Source organism: Scyliorhinus torazame, chromosome 3 (genome assembly GCF_047496885.1).
Source record: "Scyliorhinus torazame isolate Kashiwa2021f chromosome 3, sScyTor2.1, whole genome shotgun sequence".
Classification (NCBI taxonomy): domain Eukaryota; kingdom Metazoa; phylum Chordata; class Chondrichthyes; order Carcharhiniformes; family Scyliorhinidae; genus Scyliorhinus; species Scyliorhinus torazame.
In genome coordinates, this window is record NC_092709.1 from 262,803,361 (window position 1) to 262,823,614 (window position 20,254).

The window sequence follows — 20,254 nt, forward strand, 5'->3', positions numbered from 1 at the left end:
TCTGCCCAATCAGACAAACATTTCAAAGGTGTCAATTGATGCAATTCCAGCCAGTTGGTCCAGGCAGTACCCAGAGGTGGCATTGCCACGGTATGGGTGGTGGGTGGGTTGTCGGGGCAAAGTGGTGTTCTATTTCTACTTTTGTGTACCGGGGTGGATCTTTCTTTTAAAAACCTAATGAAACCAGGCAGCATCAAATGAAATGAAAATGAAATGAAAATCGCTTATTGTCACAAGTAGGCTTCAATGAAGTTACTGTGAAAAGCCCCTAGTCGCCACATTCCGGCGCCTGTTCGGGGAGGCTGCTACGGGAATTGAACCATGCTGCTGGCCTGCCTTGGTCTGCTTTCAAAGCCAGCGATTTAGCCCTGTGCTAAACAGACCCACAACATGGTTTTGTGAAAGGGAGATACTGTTTAACTAATTTATTAGCATTCTTTGAGGAAGCAGCAAGCAACTTGACAAAGGGGAACCTGTAGATGTGATGTGCTTAGCTTTCCAAAAGGCATTTGATAAGGCACTATATCAAAGATTACAACACAAGATAAGAGCTCATGGTGTAGGGGATAATATATTAACATGAATTGAGAATTGGTTAGCGAAAAGGAAACAGATAGTTGGGCTAAATGCCCCTCTACCTGTATACCATGACCATTTTTAGCCCTGTATCAATTTAGTGCCCACTTATGCCAACCCATGCCCCCACCCATCATCCTTTGCACTCACACCTCCCTTGTCCACTCATAGAATCCCTACAGTGCAGGAGGCCACTGGGCCCATTGAGTCTGCACGGCCGCCTTATTCCTGCAACCCGATAACACCATTTAACCCACATGTCCCTGGACACGAAGGGGCAATTTAGCATGACCAATCCACCTAACCTGCACAGGTTAGGAAACCGGAGCACCCGGAGGAAACACACACAAACACAGGAACAAAGTGCAGACTCCACACAGACAGTGACTCAAGGCTGGAATTGAGCATGGGTCCCTGGCACTGTGAGGCAGCAATGCTAACCATTGTGCCACTGAGTATCCAACATGAACAGATCTAAGGAGCCAAAGTGAGATAAAATAAAATAAAGTTGTCTATTCATGACTTCACTCTTTTTAAAATAATTTAGAGTACCTAATTCATTTTTCAAATTAAGGGGCAATTTAGCTTGGCCAATCCACCTACTCTGTACATCTTTGGGCTGTGGGGGCGAAACCCACGCAAACATGTGGAGAATGTGCAAACTCCACATGGACAGTGACCCAGAGCCGGGATTAAACCTGGGACCTCGGCGCCGTGAGACAACAGTGCTAACCACTGTACCACCTTGCTGCCCTCATGACTTCACTCTTAAAAAATCCATTCAATAAAGTTAAACTCCTTCAAGGACTTACACCCTTGTAAAACAAATATCGCCTTCAAGTATTTAATCATTAATAAGAACATAGAAAACATATATGAAAATAAGAACATATAAACATAAGAATATAAGAACAAGGGTCAGGAATAGACCATCTGGCCCCTCGCGCCTGCTCCGCCATTCAATAAGATCATGGCTGATCTTTTTGTGGACTCAGCTCCACTTACCCGCCCGTTCACCATAACCCTTAATTTTACTGTTCAAAAATCTATCTACCTTTGCCTTAAAAACATAAAACGAGGTAGCCTCAAACTGCTTATTGGGCAGGGAATTCCACAGATTTACAACCCTTTGGGTGATGAAGTTCCTCCTCAAGTCAGTCCTAAATCTGCTCCCCCTTATTTTGAGGCTATGCCCCCTAGTTCTAGTTTCACCCGCCAGTGGAAACAACCTCGCTGCTTTTATCTTAACTATTCCGTTCATAATTATGTTTCTATAAAATTCCCCCCTCATTCTTCTAAAATAATCTTTATTGTCACAAGTAGGCTTACATTAACACTGCAATGAAGTTACTGTGAAATGCCACTAGTCGCCACATTCTGGCGCCTGTTCGGGTACACAGAGGGAGAATTCAGAATGTTCAAGTTACCTAACTTATAGTCCCAGTCTACTCAGTCTCTCCTTATAAGCCAATGTCCTCAAAGAATACCAATAAATTAGTCAAACTTGCCTTTCATGACCTGTCTTTCATGAACTCATTCTGCGACTGCCCAATGGGACAATTTCTGTCCAGATATCTTGCTATTTCTTCCTTCTTGATAGATTCAAGCATTTTCCTCACTACAGAAGTTAAGCTGTCCAGTCTATAGACCACCTAACCTTTTTAAACAGTGGATTCACATTTTCTGTTTTCCAATCTGCTGGAATTACCATGAGCGCATTTGTTATTTCCCCCGCCATCTCTTTTAGTACCCTGGGATGCATTCCATCAGGGCCAGGAGACTAGTCTATCTTTAGCCCCATTAGCTTACCCATCACTACCTCCTCAGTGATGATGATCATTTTTAGATCCTCACCTGCTCTTCCGTCCTTGCCATCTATTATTGGCATGTTATTTGTGTCTTCCATTGTGAAGAACGACACAAAATACCTGTTCAATGCCTCGTTCATTTCCTCACTTCCCATTATTAAATCCCCCTTCTCATCCTCTAAGGACCAATGTTTACCTTAGCCACTCTTTTTCGTTTTATATATTTATAGAAACTTTTGCTATTTATATTCTGAGCTAGTTTACACTCATAATCCATCTTACTTTTTTTCATAGCTTTTTTGTGGCTTTCTGTTGACATTTAAAGATCTCCAAATCCACTAATCTCTGTCACTTTGTATGCCTTTTCTTTCAATTTGATATTCTCCCTTATTTCCTTCGATATCCATGGCTGATTATCCCTTTTACTACAGTCCTTTCTTTTCACTGGTATATATTTTTATTGAGCACTATGAAAAATCGGCTGTTTCTCAATTGACCCATAAAGTCTTTGCTCCCAGTCGATCTTAGCCAACTCCTCCCTCATCTCATAGTAGTCTCCTTTGTTTAAGCACAAGACACTGGTAATGGATTTTACCTTCTCATCACCCTCCATCTGTATTTTAAATTCAACCATATGGTGATCGCTCCTTCTGAGAGGATCCCTAACTACGAGAACATTAATTATTTCTGTCTCATTACACAGGATCAGATCTAGGATAGCTTGCCCCCTCACAGGTTCCATTACATACTGTTCAAGGAAATTGTCACGGATACATTCCATGAACTTCTTCTCAAGGCTGCCTTGACTGACCTGGTTTGACCAATCAACATGTAGATTTAAATCCCCCATGATAATTGGTGTACCATTTTTACATGCATCAGTTGTTTCTTTGATATTACCTGTCCCACTGTGATGTTATCATTTGGTGGCCTATAGACCATGCCCATCAGCGACCTTTTTTTCTTACTATTTCTAATTTCCACCCAAATGGATTGAACCTTTTTCTCCATAGAACCTAAATCATCTCTCACTACTGCTCTGATGTCATCCTTAAATATCAGAGCTATACCACCGCCCTTACCTTCCTGTCAGTCCTTCCGAATAGTCTGATACCCCTGAATGTTTAACTCCCAGTTGTGACCACCCTGCAACCATGTCTCTGTAATGGCCACTAAGTCATACTCATTTGCGATGATTTGTGCCATCAACTCATTTACCTTGTTTCGAATGATACGATCAATCAGGTAAAGTGCCCTTATGCTAGTTTTGTTAACCTTCTTTTTGAATCCTATCATCTTCATTAATAAAATCTCCCGAGTTCTTCTTCCCCTTAACTTTTCATAAGTTTCCCTGTAATTGAACCCACCTTTCCATGTGCTAACTTGCTGCTGTCGTTCCCATTAACCATTATTCGTCCTGGAATTTTACCCCCCCCCCCCCCCCCCCAACTTGCTAGTTTAAAGGCCTCATGACCTCATCACGAGTCCAGGAGATCACTGTGGCCGGGATGATATTTAAAATGAACTCTTGCCTCTCTCCCCACTATTTAAAATGAACTCTCACCTCGTTTTTTGAAATTAGCTCTCTCCTTGCTATTTAAAATGAACTCTCTCCGCGCTACTTAAAATGAACTCACTCCTCTCTCTCCATGCTTTTTTCAATAACTCTCACCTGTCTCTCCACGCTATTTAAAATTAACTCTCTCCACACTATTTAAAATCTTAAATTAAACATTTACATTCATAGTCCCGTAAATACTTCATAACCTCTTGGTGCTGTCAAACTGAACATCCATGCGTCCCACAGTAACAATAATAGGTCTGGAATCAGTCATGTAGCACCAATCCTATAATGAGATTATGTCAACACACAGCTAGAGAAATTGACATTCTTTCAACTGCAGGTAGCTTTTTCCCCCCAAATTTTAAGAACTTTGGGATTTAAATGCCTTGATAGCATCATAGTTCCACTCAGTTAATGCATTTTTTGCACACATTTCATGTATCTTTCTAACAATCCCAAGAGGCAACTTGCCTCACCTCCTCCAAAGTGACACCCAACGTCTCCAAAGGGCTATCCGGCTTCTCCAAATAATTCCAGTAGCCTTAGGCCTTTTGTTCAAAAGGAGTTGTGCTTTGGACATTCCACAAACAAATTTGTATTTATTTGAAGCCAGCTGCATTTTTACATGTGCCACTGCCTTTGTGAATCATGGGTGTGCAAACTACAACCCGCTCCCATGAGCCCCACTCTTCCTGTGACAATAGCAGGTGCCAGGTTTAGGAATGGCCTTTCTGTCACTGCACAAATTCATGCAAGAGTGCCTGTGTCAACCGATGAGCTCTGAACACGAGGTGTTCCAATTGTCAAAGAGTTACAAAGCCCAGAGTTCACAGATCCTGATTGCACAGAAACAAAAGAAAAAGAACCCTAGAGATGGAAACACAAACTTAATAGACAGAGGACGGAATCTTACCAGAATTTGACAAAGTGTCAGGCTCAGGCAGAAAACTGGAGGATAACTCTCCAGTTGCACAGGCCAGTTTTCTCACGGAATCTTGAGCCTCTCCGCCACAAGAAAAACGAGTGGGTGTCGTTTACACCATCAGTCTTGTGGGGCAGGGCCTCATAAAGCCAGGAACCAGCTCCAAAGAGTTCAGGATGCCATCTTAAAAGGGCACCCCCGGTCAGTGCTACAGCCCAACGGACTCCAGCCCCCATTACAGAGGTAACGTGACATCGGTGAGGTATGAATATTGGGGGGGGGGGGGGGGGGGGGGGGGGGGAGAGGGGGTAATCATTTGGCGGGGGGACCGCTAATAGCATTTAAATTTATTGATATGAGGTTTGTGCTCTTTGTGAGCATGAACCCCGTGACGTCACTAACGAGGATCAGGGAAAAATTGGGAAATGCGATCACTCCGGCGAGAATCACGTTTCCCGATTCTAGTGATGTTTTCCGCTTGCACCACTGATCACAGGCTCGACCTTGCCTAGAGAAGCCCCAGCACATGGCCTAGCAAGACCAAACATCCATCGAATCAGAAGGGTCTTTTAGAGGAGTCAAATGCGTCGAAATGTGTTGAGAGCTCAGGTGCAAAGTAAAAGCCAGACAAGTAGTCAAGTTACTGCCTTGGTTTGTTCAGTTTAACTCTTGTTTGCAAACAAATTGTCCTGATTTAGAAGCGCAAAATATCTCCTGTTACCTTGCTGGTTTTAGTCTTGTCCAACTAAATCTTGAGCAGGCCAAAAACCCACAGGGATGTAAGAGAGAGGGATGGAAGGAGGAGGAAATATGTAATGAGGAGGGAAAGAAAGAGTGAAAGAAGAAAAGAGGAAAGAAGAAAAGGGGGCTCCATTCTGTCCTTTACTATTCTACAGGTCCAAACCTGAAACATTAATACTGCTTCTCCCTCCACAGCTGTACCCGACATGCTGAATATGTCCGGCATTTTTATTTGTTTTTATTTTAGATTTCCACGTCACAATAATTTGAATTAGTTTTCAAGACATTTCTGAAAAGCTACCATCTTGCTCTCTTCATAGTTCAGTTCCTTACCCGTGGAAAAGCAGTTTGTTCATCCAATAGGGAAAACACACCGAGTGGTTTTGCTAAAAAGAGATCCTACAGAGAGAAAATTTACATGTGAATGAAACAGAAAAGAAAGAAAAAAATCCTATAAAGCCAGACAGAATTGCAAATGCCATTTTTACCAGTATTGCCTTGTTGTCCTTAAAGGTAATAGCTTCCCATTCAATTCCTTCTTCTTTGTACTCATTTTGCTGCATTAAAAATATGTGCTGCAGGTAAAAAGAAATTGCACATGGGTTAAATGAAAATTACTGCGGATGTTGGAATCTGCAGCCAAAGAGAAAATGCTGGAAAATCTCAGCAGGTCTGGCAGCATCTGTAGGGAGAGAAAAGAGCCAACGTTTCGAGTCCAGATGACCCTTTGTCAAAGCTCATTTTTAGTCTTGCACATAGGTTTTTCATTTAAAAGTAAAACTAATAGAATACAACAGCAGGCAAATATAACTGGCATACAGTAGACAGAAAATAGTGGAAACCCTAACTAGTCACCTTTATAGAGCCACATTTTAATATTCCCAATCAGTATCACATACAAGTAACTGACTTACGGCGCATAGGATTGACCAGTGCACTCTTGTGTAGTGGCTATAATTATAAAACTACAAGATCAATTAGGTGTCAGAGCCAACAAGGTAGACCAATAATTAACCAGGAGGGAGAAGGCGACAGCTGACCAGAATTGGGTGGAATTCAAAGGTGGGAGAGATATCCTACGATCAGGCAGGAGTCAACCAGTATCAATGACTATAATCTCCATTGTTGTGCACAATATACGGTTGGCTTATGTGTCCTCAGATCAGAGCCAAGACCCCATCTCAGTTGCAGAAAATGTGTTGAGCAGGAAAAGATTATGGGTTAGAGGTAGGGCACAGAACGTAATCAAATAATCTTGACAAACGTAGAGGCTTGCTGTTACTGAATTGCTGAAAGTTCACAAAGGTTGATTATCGCTGAGAAGAGCTTTACATGGTGAAGGCAGGATGGTGTGAAGAATTATCCTATGAGCTGAAGTTAATAGATAATGTGTCCATGAGTAAATCAAATTCAATTACGGGCTAATGTTCCCCTCACATCTGACTGCACTGAAACCTGTACATTGCAGCCCTGCACAATGTTCTGCTTCATCAATATCTAAATCTATTATGGCCTTGTTTCTCCTTTCCTTCCTGAACTTCCTTAGTCCTGGTGTTTCCCCCCCCCCCCCCTTTCATCCTCCCAAGCTATAGCCTCTTGGCCAATCCCCAGAATCTCATCATTGCTATTAGTTGCTGAATCCTCAAACACTGGATTGTCTACAACTCTCCCTCCCTCTCCTCTTTCAAGAGTATTTAAGAGTCTTTGACCCGAGTTACGTTTCCCCTTAATATCGCCTTTGGCTATGGCTCTTTACTTTTGATAACATCTTTGTGAGGCACGAGGAAGGATCGTCCTTCTACATTAATTGTGCAATCCAAATGCTGTGGAAATGTTGTTGCTGTTGTTAGTATGACAGGGCAAGAATGTCAGAAAGGACCAAACCAAACTGCCTTACTCTCCTCCCTTGCATATCTTCCTCCACAGGCTAACTTGTCCAGGTCTGCTTCCTTCATGCTTGGTCCACTTACATAACCTCTTAAACCCCAACAAAAAAATAAACAAATTCTTTTGAATAAATTCTTTTGAATAAATTCATTTGTGAATATGATCCTTGCCATCCATGTTATGTTACTGAATTGTAATATAAATATTACTCTTTTGTCTTGCCGAGTTGTATTGAATTCTGATGATAAATAGTCAAAGTCTTCCAGATGATGACAAATTATTTATTGAGTAATATAACTTGTGAGTTCTTTCACTTTAATACTTTGACTAGTAAAATAAATAAGTAAGTTTAGATTAAACTAACAATTAAGATAATACACTACACTCTGATCTGGTCAAGTCTTCACTCTAGCTGCACTACACACACACTAACCTACAGAAAGAGCGGGAAACTCCTATATAGTCCTCATTAGTGTTGCCATCTAGTGATCATCTGTCTGTACTGACTTCACATTAAGTAAACATGTATTAACACATACAGAGATCGTTACAATCTACAATCTTAAATATACAGGCTTTTGCGTTGAAAAGAACAGAGAAGCCAACAGCACTCAGTTATCATGGGACAAATTGGACAGCAGGTCCACTCTTCGGCAGTTCAGCTGCTCCTGTTACCCTGCTCTTACACAAGCTGTGCTGCACCGATACCTCACCGATAGGCTCAGCATTGAAATCCATGGAAGGGTGTGAAGCTGTGTAACACATTCATGTGGTGGGAATGTTACTGGCAACACCAGCATTTATTGCCCATTCCTAACTGACCTTGAGAAGGTGGCAAAAAGTTACTCACTAGCCATGGCGGAGAAAGTTCAGACTGGTGCATTGAGTTCACTCAGGCTGTGAGTGAAGTTTTCATGGCATGCCAAATAATAATAATACTTCCAAACTCACCGGCAAAGAAAATTGAGAGTGCACAATCTCATTCTTACCGAATCTTTTAAAAGTTTTAACTTTTTAAAAACAACTTTTGTCCCTGAACTCCAAGCTTCTTTCCTTTGACATTTCACTTGCTGCACATCTCAAAGAATCTTAATGCTCTGAAGGAAGACTTTCAGTTCACTCTGCCTCTACTGGCTCTTTGAAAGAGCATTCATGCTTAGCTCCACATGTTCCCTCTTTGTTTGCAACCCTGCAAGTTCCTCATCCTCAAGACCTATCCAAGATTCTTTTAAAATTATTTATGGAATCAAATTCCACCATATTTTCAGGTATAGCACTCCAGTTTCCAACAACTCAGTGAGAACATTTCTCCTGAAGTATTCTCTAGATTTTCTTCCAGTAACTTTGAATCCAGGACCTCTAGTTATTGACCCATTTGTCAGAAGGATTTTCTTCCCTCTGTTTACTCCACAAAATCCTTCCATCATTTTGGAAGCCTCTATTAGCTAAAAGGTTGGAGGGGGGTGGGGTTGGCAATCCTGTCCACCACCCCGGCAGCTGAACAGCATTTATTGTTTGGAGGCAGGCCCTCCATCACTCACTTGGGGAAATGCCGGGGGAAGATACCCTTTGCAATTGTAGTGACTCCAATGGGCCCAGGGGGTCCCAAGAACTTCCCCAACGGCCAACCCCCCCCCCCACCCCCCAACCTTTGTCCTACACCAGCCCAGGCAGATAAAACTGCCAGTCTTCCCACATGGAGTGGGCCTTCCCTTCAGTAGCAGGTAATGTACTGGTGGCAGTGGGATGAGGCCTTTAACTAGCCACTTGAGGCTCTCAAATAGACCCAAGGCTGGGGGGGGGGGGGGGGGGGGGGGGGGGGGGGGGGGGGGGGGCGGCTGCCCGATACCTCCCCAGCCAACCTGTAAAATGTCAGACAGGTTGGAATGGGAAGGTAGATAGCAGGAAGGTCACCTATTCAACTTTACGTGCCTTCAAACTTGCCAACAGGGAGAATAGAATCCATCTCTCCCAAATAACTGAAGTCCTTATCCTTGTAAACATTCTGCTGAACTTCCACTGAGCCCTAAGGTCCTTCCATCTTTCCTTGAGTATGGTGCCAAGAATTGTCCACAATGCTCCAGCTTTACAAAATTATTTCATGGAATGTGGATGAAGCTGGCATGGCCAACATTTGTTGCCCAACCCTAATTATACTTGAACAGAGTGGCTTGCTGGCCATTTCAGAGGGCAGTGGGTCTGGAGTCACATGTAGACCAGGCCAGGTAAGGATGACCGATTTCATTCCCTAAAGAACATTAGTGAGCTAGACGGGTTTTTACAACAATCAATGACAGTTTCATGGCCACCAACAGCTGCCATGGTGGGATTTAAACCCATATCCCCAGAGCACTGGCCTGGTTGCTGGATGACCACTCCACCATCTACCCTGAGAGCTGAGGCCGAACTAGTAAATAATGTTCTAGAATTATAATCTTGCTTTTATGTATAAGCTCATGAAGCCCATTTGCTTTTCTGTCCACCTCATCAACTTTGACATGCCGTCATTAAGAATCTGGGTATGTGGACATCAAACTCTCTTCTTACCTCTATTTTGCCCCCATCCTGGTTGTCTTTAATATTCCCTTGTCTTCACTTCCTCAAGTCCAATGGGTGCAGACCTCAATGAAATTGGTTTAGCCATATATCTCCGGCTTTGGCTGGACTGCATTAGGCACTACTGAGCCCCACTCCCTCCAGTAAAAATATTCCTCACACCAGGATAATCCCCGAAATTAAAAATAAACTGACTTTTCTCCATTCCCAACGGATCCCTTAAATCGTCATCCACACCAAAGTTGTCCCTCACTTGGTAATGGCAAGATAATCGGTTTACTCTAACTCTCAGTGTTGGCTTCAAGTCCCACTCTAGGCTTGAACACAGAAGTCAAGGCTGACACTTCGGCGCAATACTATTCATAGTGTCGCCTTTTGGATCAGATGTTAAACCGAGGCCCGATCCCTTCTCAGAAGGATTGCATTATTTCAAAGAAGAATGGGAGCAATATTCCCAGTGTCCACAAGTCTTTCTTTATTTTGCTATTGGGTTTTTCTTGCCTCATCTCTTGATCTGTTATAGGCCGATTGACAAGAGGTTAATTGCTATGATTAACCAATGACTCCCATACTGTTGCATCATGCAACCACCCAGGATGGAGGTTGTGAACTGGGTGGTCCTTGTTGTTTATTCATCGAGCAATTTCCATGTTCTTACAGGATCATCCCAGCTATAAAACTGTCACATTGCACCCACAGTGCACAGCCATTGGATTTTATGCGTGGAAAAGCTTGAACTCAATTTCAGTTAATTTTAATTGATTACGTTTGTCTCAATTGCAGAGTGCACACTCCTGATACATTTAGTTGCGGTGCCTGTGACATCACTGTGAGCAACATCTCAAGTAGCTGTAAAGATGCTGATAAAACTTTGCCTGAAAAGAACGCTGTTTTTACTGCCTCCTACTCTGGGCCCCCTCCCTGCCTTCTACTCAGCACTCTGTTCCCGACCCCTCATCACCTCCTGCTCACCACTCCAAATGCCCCCCTCCTGTTGTCTCCCTTTTGCCTCCCCTTCTTGTTGTCCATCCTGAAAAGGCTTGTGACCTCATTTGTGGAGCGAGGGGTTGGGAGTGGGGTGGTAAGTGGTTGGCAGCAAGCAGGGGCCGTAGTGGTGCCTGGAGTGGGCATTAAGTGACCAGGGGCGAAGCAAGGTTAGGGGCTGGGCCTGAGGGACCAGGAAGCGGGGGTGGTGGTGGTGGGGGGGGTTGTAGAGGAGGCAGCAAGTGGACAGAGATTTGTCAATGGTACAGGCATACAATAATGATGTTAACGATGGGAGTCACTGCGCATGCACTGGTAGATGGAGTGGGCACCAAGGTTTTGTTCGGTGTCAGGGGTTACAACGTTGTTAATTTACAGGAAATTTGTAGCAATGATTTATATGCCTGGACGTGAGGACATGTGGTGAAGCAACAGGATATTTCAATGACCTCGAAGAAAGCTGTGCTAAAGATCTATTGATCTCTTTGGTGTCGATGTCCTCAGTTATTTAAAACCAGCATCTGCCTGGGCAGACTGTAGCAGTGACGTCAATAAGGTGGTAGGCAACCAATCACACTGAAGTATTCACACTTAGCAAACAGAATTTTCATACAGCGAAATAAATGATTGTATTAGGGAAGCTAAAGTAAAGGTAAATAAACTATTTTCGTATCATAATGTAGAAATTTACCATTCACCAAATATAGCTTCTCAGGGACATTGAGAATGCTTACCAGTCATTATAAAGTTACTACACCACTGATAACTCATTCATAATATCATAAGAAATAGGAGCAGGAATAGGCCATTTGCCCCATCAAGCCTGCTCTGCTATCCACTAAAATCTTGGCTGAACTGATTGGGCCTTAACACCACTTTCCTCACTGCCCTTGTAACCTTCGACTCCCTTGTCAATTAAAATTTTGTCCCTCATACCTGAATATATTCAATGACCCAGCCTCCACAGCTTTCGGTGAAAGAGAATTCCAAAAATAAAGATCCTCCGAGAGAAGAAATTCTTCATCATCGCCTTTAATGGGAGTCCCCTTATTTGTAAACTGTGCCACCAGGATCTAGATTCATTCACGAGGGGTAAACATCCTCCCAGCATCTACCCTGTCAAGCCTCCTCAGAACCTTGCAGGTTTCCGTAAGATCACCTCTCATTCTCCTAAACTCCCATGTGTATAGTTCCAACCTGCTCAACATTTCATCAGAAGACAACTCCTTCATCCCAGGAATCAGTCTAGTGAACGATCTCTTGAACTGCTTCCAATGCAAGTATTCAACAAGGTATAACGTTTAAGGGTTTTTGCAGCAAGACTAATCGTGTCAGGGTACAAGTTCTCATCAATTCTCTTGATTTTCCATTGATTGTAGCTGGGGACCACCAAATAGTACTACTTTCTCATATCTTTTTTGGAATTTTTACAAACTACAATACTTGGAATTCATTTTTACCAAGTGAGATGATACATTTACTAAGCTTTTTTGCATGCAAAGAAGATAAAGGATCGTCTAGTAGAAACTATCGACGCATTCCTGCTCACCCCAGTACTATAGAAAAAGAGGCAATAGTTTCCAACATATAATTCAGAATAAATCAGCAAATCATTGACTCCTTTTTCAAAACAGTGCAACCCACTTAGCTGATCTATTTGCAGTCTGACACCAGCAGTGTAATTTTATATAACACAGAAAGGGGCAACACAGGTGGAGAAGGTAGTCAAGAAGGCATACGGCATGCTTGCCTTCATTGGCCGGGGCATTGAGTATAAGAATTGGCAAGTCATGTTGCAGCTGTATAGAACCTTAGTTAGGCCACACTTGGAGTATAGTGTTCCATTCTGGTCGCCACACTACCAGAAGGATGTGGAGGCTTTAGAGAGGGTGCAGAAGAGATTTACCAGAATGTTGCCTGGTATGGAGGGCATTAGCTATGAGGAGCGGTTGAATAAACTCGGTTTGTTCTCACTGGAACGAAGGAGGTTGAGGGGAGACCTGATAGAGGTATACAAAATTATGAGGGGCATAGACAGAGTGGATAGTCAGAGGCTTTTCCCCAGGGTAGAGGGGTCAATTACTAGGGGGCATAGGTTTAAGGTGAGAGGGGCAAGGTTTAGAGTAGATGTACGAGGCAAGTTTTTTACGCAGAGGGTAGTGGGTGCCTGGAACTCGCTACCGGAGGAGGTGGTGGAAGCAGGGACGATAGTGACATTTAAGGGGCATCTTGACAAATACATGAATAGGATGGGAATAGAGGGATACGGACCCAGGAAGTGTAGAAGATTGTAGTTTAGTCGGGCAGCATGGTCGGCACGGGCTTGGAGGGCCGAAGGGCCTGTTCCTGTGCTGTACATTTCTTTGTTCTTTGTACAGGGGAATAACTGGCAAAAGTGACTGTAGATTTTTCATATTATACGAGTTATGTAAAACCTAATGTTTACCCCAGTAATTGCATCTTAAAAGGTAGGTTTACTCACATGATTGAAGAAATACTGAAGCTGTTCATTTGCCAAATTAATACACATCTGTTCGTATCTGTTCACTGCAAAATTCTCAAATCCAAAAATATCTAGTATACCTAAAAAAAAGGAATTCAATAGCACTTTGCAACCAATATTAATTCATTCAAATGTTAGAAGATGTTTACGATTGTAGAATCACCAAATTGCTCATGCCCAATTATACTGTCACTCAAAAATGGTCAGCACTGCTACCTCACCGCGCCAGGTACCCGGGCTCAATTCAGCCTTGGGTGACTGTCTGTGTGGAGTTTGCATGTTCTCCCGGTGTCTGCGCGGGTTTCACCCGGGTGCTCTGGTTTCCTCTCACAGTCCAAAGATGTGCAGGTCAGGTGTATTGGCCATGCTAAATTGCCCCTTGGTGTACAAAGATGTGCAGGTTGGGTAGGGTTCTAGTATGGAGCAGGGGAGTGGGCCTAGGTGGGGTGTTCTTTCAAAGGGTCAGTGCAGCTTCGATGAGCCAAATGGCTTCCTTCTGCACTGTAGTAATTCTATGGTCCTATGGTACTAAAATAATAAAATATTCAAAATTACAGCTTTTAGCATTTGACACCAAAAGGTAAACAATGTAATTTACACATAGCTGGACAGGGCATGTCCTTTTATTCTTTTACAGGATTTGGGTATCGCTTGCTAGACCAGCACATATTGCCCATCCCCAACTTTGAAAAGATGGAGGACTGCTGCAGGCCAAGTGGTGTAGGCACACTAAGTGTCGTTAGCAAAGGAGTTACTTTGTATTGGTTTGATACAACTGAGTGGCTCCCTAGCCCACTTCAGAATCAATCACATTGCTGTGGATCTTGAGTCACATGTAGGCCAGACCAGGTAAGGATGGAAGATTTCCTTCCCTAAAGAACGTTAGTGAACCAGGCGGGTTTTTATCACAATCAATCACAGTTTCATGGCAGCTTAACTCACATGATTTAGAAAGTTGAAGAGAGGAGTATTACATACCTATCTCCCTTAGTTCTACAGTATCCATGTCCTCCTTTGGAGCCAGAAGCTGGTTGATTTTGCTGACTATCCAACCAAAAACTCTGCCATAAGCAACCTTAGCGATAGAATCCCTGGCATCTGTAATATCATTTATAACAAAATCAGAAAAAGAATTGCATGCCCTTCCCCCTAAGATTTACCTTGCACTACTTCTGGTGGCGACTGTCTTCTCATGATGGCAGGATATTGAATCTGAAATAGTGAAGGAATGGTGACACCAGGACATTGTATACCTTGTGTTGCCCTATTATGTATTTTCTTTTATTTCCTTTTCTTTTCATGTACTTAATGATCTGTTGAGCTGCTCACAGAAAAATACTTTTCACTGTACCTCGGTACACGTGACAATAAACAAAATCCAAATCCAAGTCCACAAGTTAATCTAGGATATGTACTTGGAAGTGACAATGTTCCCATATTATTGCCGCTTTCATCCTCCTTCATGGTAGCTGCTCTTGTCCATCTCAGAGACTCATCCCTCCACATTACTAACCTCTTCCAAGCCTACAACCCAACTAGGATTCCCAATTCATCTGGGTTATCCTAGAGTCCCCGGGAATTGAAGGTTAATCTCCAGGACACTCCTACAAATAGCCCAGGGACAAAATATCCCATAGGAGCATCAAAAAGTACTATTTTCAAAATGTTCTTTGAACATTTTGACATATTAATTACAAAGCATTGCAGATGGGGAAACGAGTGTTTGACAGTCGAGTATCAACCAATTGGGTAACAAAATAGTCATTTTGTGTTCTAACTGAGGAGGTATGGTAGAGCCAGATCGGTGTATCAGTGACCAGATAGGAGTCTGGGGTGTGTGGCTGGAGACAGCAGGTCCTGTGATGAAAAATCCAGAACACGTGATGTTCTTGTCGGATGGCCTGATTTATATTACAAGAACACATGTAGCTAAAGCTATAAATGATTTATTAACATTAACTATGGATCCACTATATACAAAACAGATGAATAACACTGTGAACATGCACAAAGCACAATCTCTCTCCCAGCTCCCTAGTCAGTCTGAGGTCACCTGACTCTAACATTCACTTCTATACTAATGAGACTCCTCGTGGTCAGTTGGTGAATTACAACACAACCAAGATATCACTACGATGTGGAGATATCGGCGTTGGACTGGGGTAAGCACAGTAAGAAGTCTTACAACACCAGGTTAAAGTCCAACAGGTTTGTTTCAAATCACTAGCTTTCGGAGCACTGCTCCTTTCTCAGGTGAAGGAAGAGGTATGTTTGAATGCGAGCATTTGCAGGTAATGAAGACTTTACAGATTCAGAGATAGGGGTAACCCCAGGTGAAAGAGGTGTGAATTGTCTCAAGCCAGGACAGTTGGTAGGATTTCACAAGCCCAGGCCAGATGGTGGGGGATGAATGTAATGCGACATAAATCCAAGGTCCCAGTTGAGGCCGTACTCATGTGTGCGGAACTTGGCTATAAGTTTCTGCTCGGCGATTTTGCGTTGTCGCGCGTCCTGAAGACCGCCTTGGAAAACGCTTTCCCGGAGATCAGAGGCTGAATGCCCTTGACTGCTGAAGTGTTCCCCGACTGGAAGGGAACATTCCTGTCTGGCGATTGTCGCGCGATGTCCGTTCATCCGTTGTCGCAGTGTCTGCATGGTCTCACCAATGTACACGCTTCGGGACATCCTTTCCTGCAGCGTATAAGGTAGACAACATTGGCCGAGTCGCACGAGTATGTACCGTGTGCCCGGTGGGTGGTATTCTCACGTGTAATGGTGGTACCCATGTCGATGATCTGGCACGTCTTGCAGAGATTGCCATGGCAGGGTTGTGTGGTGTCGTAGACGCTGTTCTGTAGGCTGGGTAGTTTGCTGCAAACAATAGTTTGTTTGAGGTTGCGCAGTTGTTTGAAGGCAGGTAGTGGGGGTGTGGGGATTACCTTGGCAATGTGTTCATCTTCATTGATGACGTGTTGAAGGCTGTGAAGAAGATGTCGTAGTTTCTCCGTTCCGGGAAAGTACTGGAGGACGAAGGGTATTCTGTCGGTTGTGTCCCGTGTTTGTCTTCTGAGGAGGTCGGTGCGGTTTTTTGCTGTCGATCGATGAGTCGAGCGCCATATCCCGGACTTACGAGCTTTGTCGTACTTTTTATACGTAGACTTTGGCTATATATGTTTCTGGAACATACCTCTTTCATTAACCTGAGGAAGGAGCAGTGCTCCGAAAGCTAGTGATTTGAAACAAACCTGTTGGACTTTAACCTGGTGTTGTAAGACTTCTTACTAAGATATCACTACAGAATAGACATCCAACAAGAATTGCAGACCACAAACCCCAATGTGCTCACCGTTCCTTGGGGCTTCTGTCCCTTTGGCACAGGTCCTGTGCTATCAAATATTCTACACAAACCCTTCTGCAGACTCCCCACCCCCCCCCCCCCCACCTCCCCACTCCCCACCCACCTCCCCGCTCCCCACCACTGCTAACTCCCTCACCTCCCCACCCCCACGCCAATTCCCTCACGTCCTTTAAAGCCTTTCTTAAAATTTGTCTCTTTGACAAAGCCATTCCTTACTATCACCTTTGGTTCAGAACTTAATGTTTGATTATGCCCGAAGTTGCAAGGGAGGATGCTGGTTTCCTAACATCTGTAGTTGTTTAAAACCCAGTCACATTCCTTTTTCCACTTCTGATGAAAGGTTATCGACTGGGAATATCAACTCTGCCTGACCTGCTGGGTGCGTCCAGCACTTTCTGTTTTTAATGTCAGACTTCCAGCGTCCACAGTTTGCTTTTCTTTTGTGCTGCTGTCAAAGTAACTTTGTCAAATTGCTGCAGTGTAATAAGATAGTAAAAAAAAAAATCCCCTGCCACAATGTGCCAGCTGTAATGGGAGCCGACATTGAGCGTAGCTTTTCTTTCATTCTTTCATGGGATGTGGCTATCGCTGGCTAGACCAGCTTATTGTCCATCCCTAATTGCTCTCGAGGTGGTGGTGGTGAGCTGCCTTCTTGAACTGCTCCAGCCCATGTGTTGTAGAACACCCACAGTGCTATTAGGGAAGCAGTTTGAGGATTTTGACCCAGGACAGTGGGTCAAAGGTGCCAATAAAATGAATGTTCCATCCCCAAGGGATTTGACACCAAGTATTTCGACATGCAACGAGTATTTAATTGCACTCTTGGCTTGAGACTTACTATGTTTACTATGTGTCATGATATTCAAACACACACATCATGATGGACACACTAACAGGCAAATCAGAGTACACAACACCACAACCAATCACAGACAAGAACACCAACCACATAAAAAGCACGAGCACGACACCTGGAGGTCAGTAGGGCTGGGGAGAAGGAAGCATGAAAGAGCTGTTGAAACACCACAAGCAGGGAGCCCCCCACGTGCAGAGTGCAAAGACCAAGTTGTAAATAGTGAGTTTAAATAAACAAGCGTTGTACCATATGCAACTGTGTTGGCTCTTCTGTGTGTTAGAACACCCAACACCACATGGTACAGGAGTGGATCGATACCTGCCTACCAACCTGCCATTCTGGACATGGACCACACCGGCAAACCGCAGCCGATGCAAGTCACGGGGAACCTAGGCACCAACTGGAAGCTCTACAGGCAGCGATTTGACCTGTACATCCGTGCCACCGAAAAACAGAATGTCTCGGATGATTCGAAGATTGCAATGCTCCTCTTCTACGCAGGCCCCCACCCAAATGATGTCTTTAATTCACTGGTGTTCGAGGAAGGCGAAAACCAGGCCAAATATGACACGGTCATCCTCAAAATGGACCAGCACTTTCAAACTGAAGTAAACGAAACTTTCGAAAGATACATCTTTCAGCAACGCCTGCAAGGTAAGGAGGAGCTTTTTCAACCCTTTTTGACGCACCTCCGGATTCTGGCGCAGTCCTGCGGTTACGGCACCACCACAGAGTCCATGATCAGGGACCAGATTGTTTTTGGCGTTGCCTCCAGTGGCCTACGCCAGCAGCTTCTTAAAATAAAGAGCCTCACCTTAGCGTCTGCTGTGGAAGCCTGTGTCCTCCATGAGAATGCTGCCTGCCGTTTTGCCCGATTTCAGGCGTCCGAGTTGGCACGGAGGGGGTCCCCAGCCGTCGAATCGGCAAGCCAGGCCGCCCACGACGTTGAACGCATCCAGGCCGTCGATTTCTTCCCGCCCCACGGCCCGGACGACAGCGGCCGCTTCCCGCGCTTTTCGCGGTCTCCCGCGCAGGTGCGCGCCAAGAATAACGGCCACAACGAGGGACGCACTGCGCAGGCGCGCCCACCGCAAGATCGCACTGCGCATGCGCAGTGGCGCAACGAACGCCGTGACGTCATGACGTGCAGCAAGTGTGGAGGTCTACACTTAAAAGGGCAATGTCCTGCAAAATACCAACAGTGCAACAGATGTGCCATGATAGGCCACTACGCAGCCCGCTGTCGTGCGGCTCAACCCATGGATCCGGCGCATCCTCGACAACCTCGCACACGAGTCAGGACCGTCCAGCCCACGCATCAAGACTTCCAGTTAAGTGATGCAGATGACCAGGATGACTTCAGAGTTGCCGTCATTGATGTCAACAAGGTCAATGCCATCAATCCAGACGATGAGTGGTGTGCCACCCTGACGGTCAACCGATCGCGCGTCGCCTTCCGTCTGGACACCGGCGCATCCGCCAACCTGATTGCTTACTCTGCAGTCCAGGCCATGAAGGTCAAACCACTCATCACACCATCCCGGCTTAAGATGGTTGACTATAACGGGAACGTTATCCCGTCCGTAGGATCTTGCCAGCTACAGGTGACTCACAAGAGGTACACGGCCACACTCCCCTTCGAAGTTGTGGGCTCATCAAAGGACTCGTTACTGGGCGCACAAGCGTGTAAGGTCCTTCACCTGGTACAGCGCATCATGTCTCTCTCTCCAGATGAGATATCCGACTTCCCGGATGCTGAGTTCCACGCGAATCTCCATTCCCTCCTCGCTCACAACCAGGAGGTTTTTGAAGGCATGGGGACATTGCCACACACGTACAAGATTCGACTCAGACCGGACGCCATCCCTGTCGTTCACGCACCTCGCAGGGTTCCTGCGCCTCTCAAAGACCGCCTCAAGGCACAACTGCAGATTCTTCAGGACCAAGGGGTCCTATCCAAGGTCACGGAGCCCACGCCATGGGTCAGCTCCATGGTCTGTGTAAAGAAGCCCTCTGGCGAGCTCCGTATATGTATAGATCCAAAAGATCTGAACAACAACATCATGCGGGAACACTATCCCATCCCGAAACGAGAAGACCTCACCAGCGAGATGGCGCGAGCCAACATATTCACTAAATTGGATGCGTCCAAAGGATTCTGGCAGATCCAACTGGACCCGGCCAGCCGAAGACTATGCACATTCAACACCCCTTTTGGCAGATTCTGCTACAACCGGATGCCATTCGGCATCATTTCGGCATCTGAAGTATTCCACCGCATTATGGAGCAGATGATGGAAGGCATCGAAGGGGTACGTGTATATGTGGACGATATCATCATTTGGTCCACCACTCCGCAGGAACACATGCATCGTCTTCGACGTGTCTTCACCCGCATACGGCAAAATGGCCTGCGTCTCAACCGTGCGAAGTGTGCTTTCGGCCAGACGGAGCTGAAATTCCTCGGGGACCACATCTCAAGGTCCGGGGTCCGTCCCG

At 44.8% G+C, this 20,254-nt stretch overlaps 1 protein-coding gene across 3 annotated transcripts in view; it reads right to left on the minus strand.

Annotated features, from left to right (window-relative positions):
• Positions 1-20,254, minus strand: part of LOC140409085 (myosin-IIIb) — a 250,058-nt gene that overhangs the window by 115,182 nt on the left and 114,622 nt on the right. For all 3 annotated transcript variants that reach the window (XM_072497187.1, XM_072497186.1, XM_072497184.1), the window contains exons 10-13: positions 14,520-14,639; positions 13,521-13,621; positions 6,100-6,186; positions 5,945-6,010 (exon numbers count right to left, since the gene is read on the minus strand). In XM_072497187.1, coding sequence (XP_072353288.1) covers positions 5,945-6,010; positions 6,100-6,186; positions 13,521-13,621; positions 14,520-14,639 — 374 coding nt within the window. The remainder of the gene's footprint in view (positions 1-5,944; positions 6,011-6,099; positions 6,187-13,520; positions 13,622-14,519; positions 14,640-20,254) is intronic.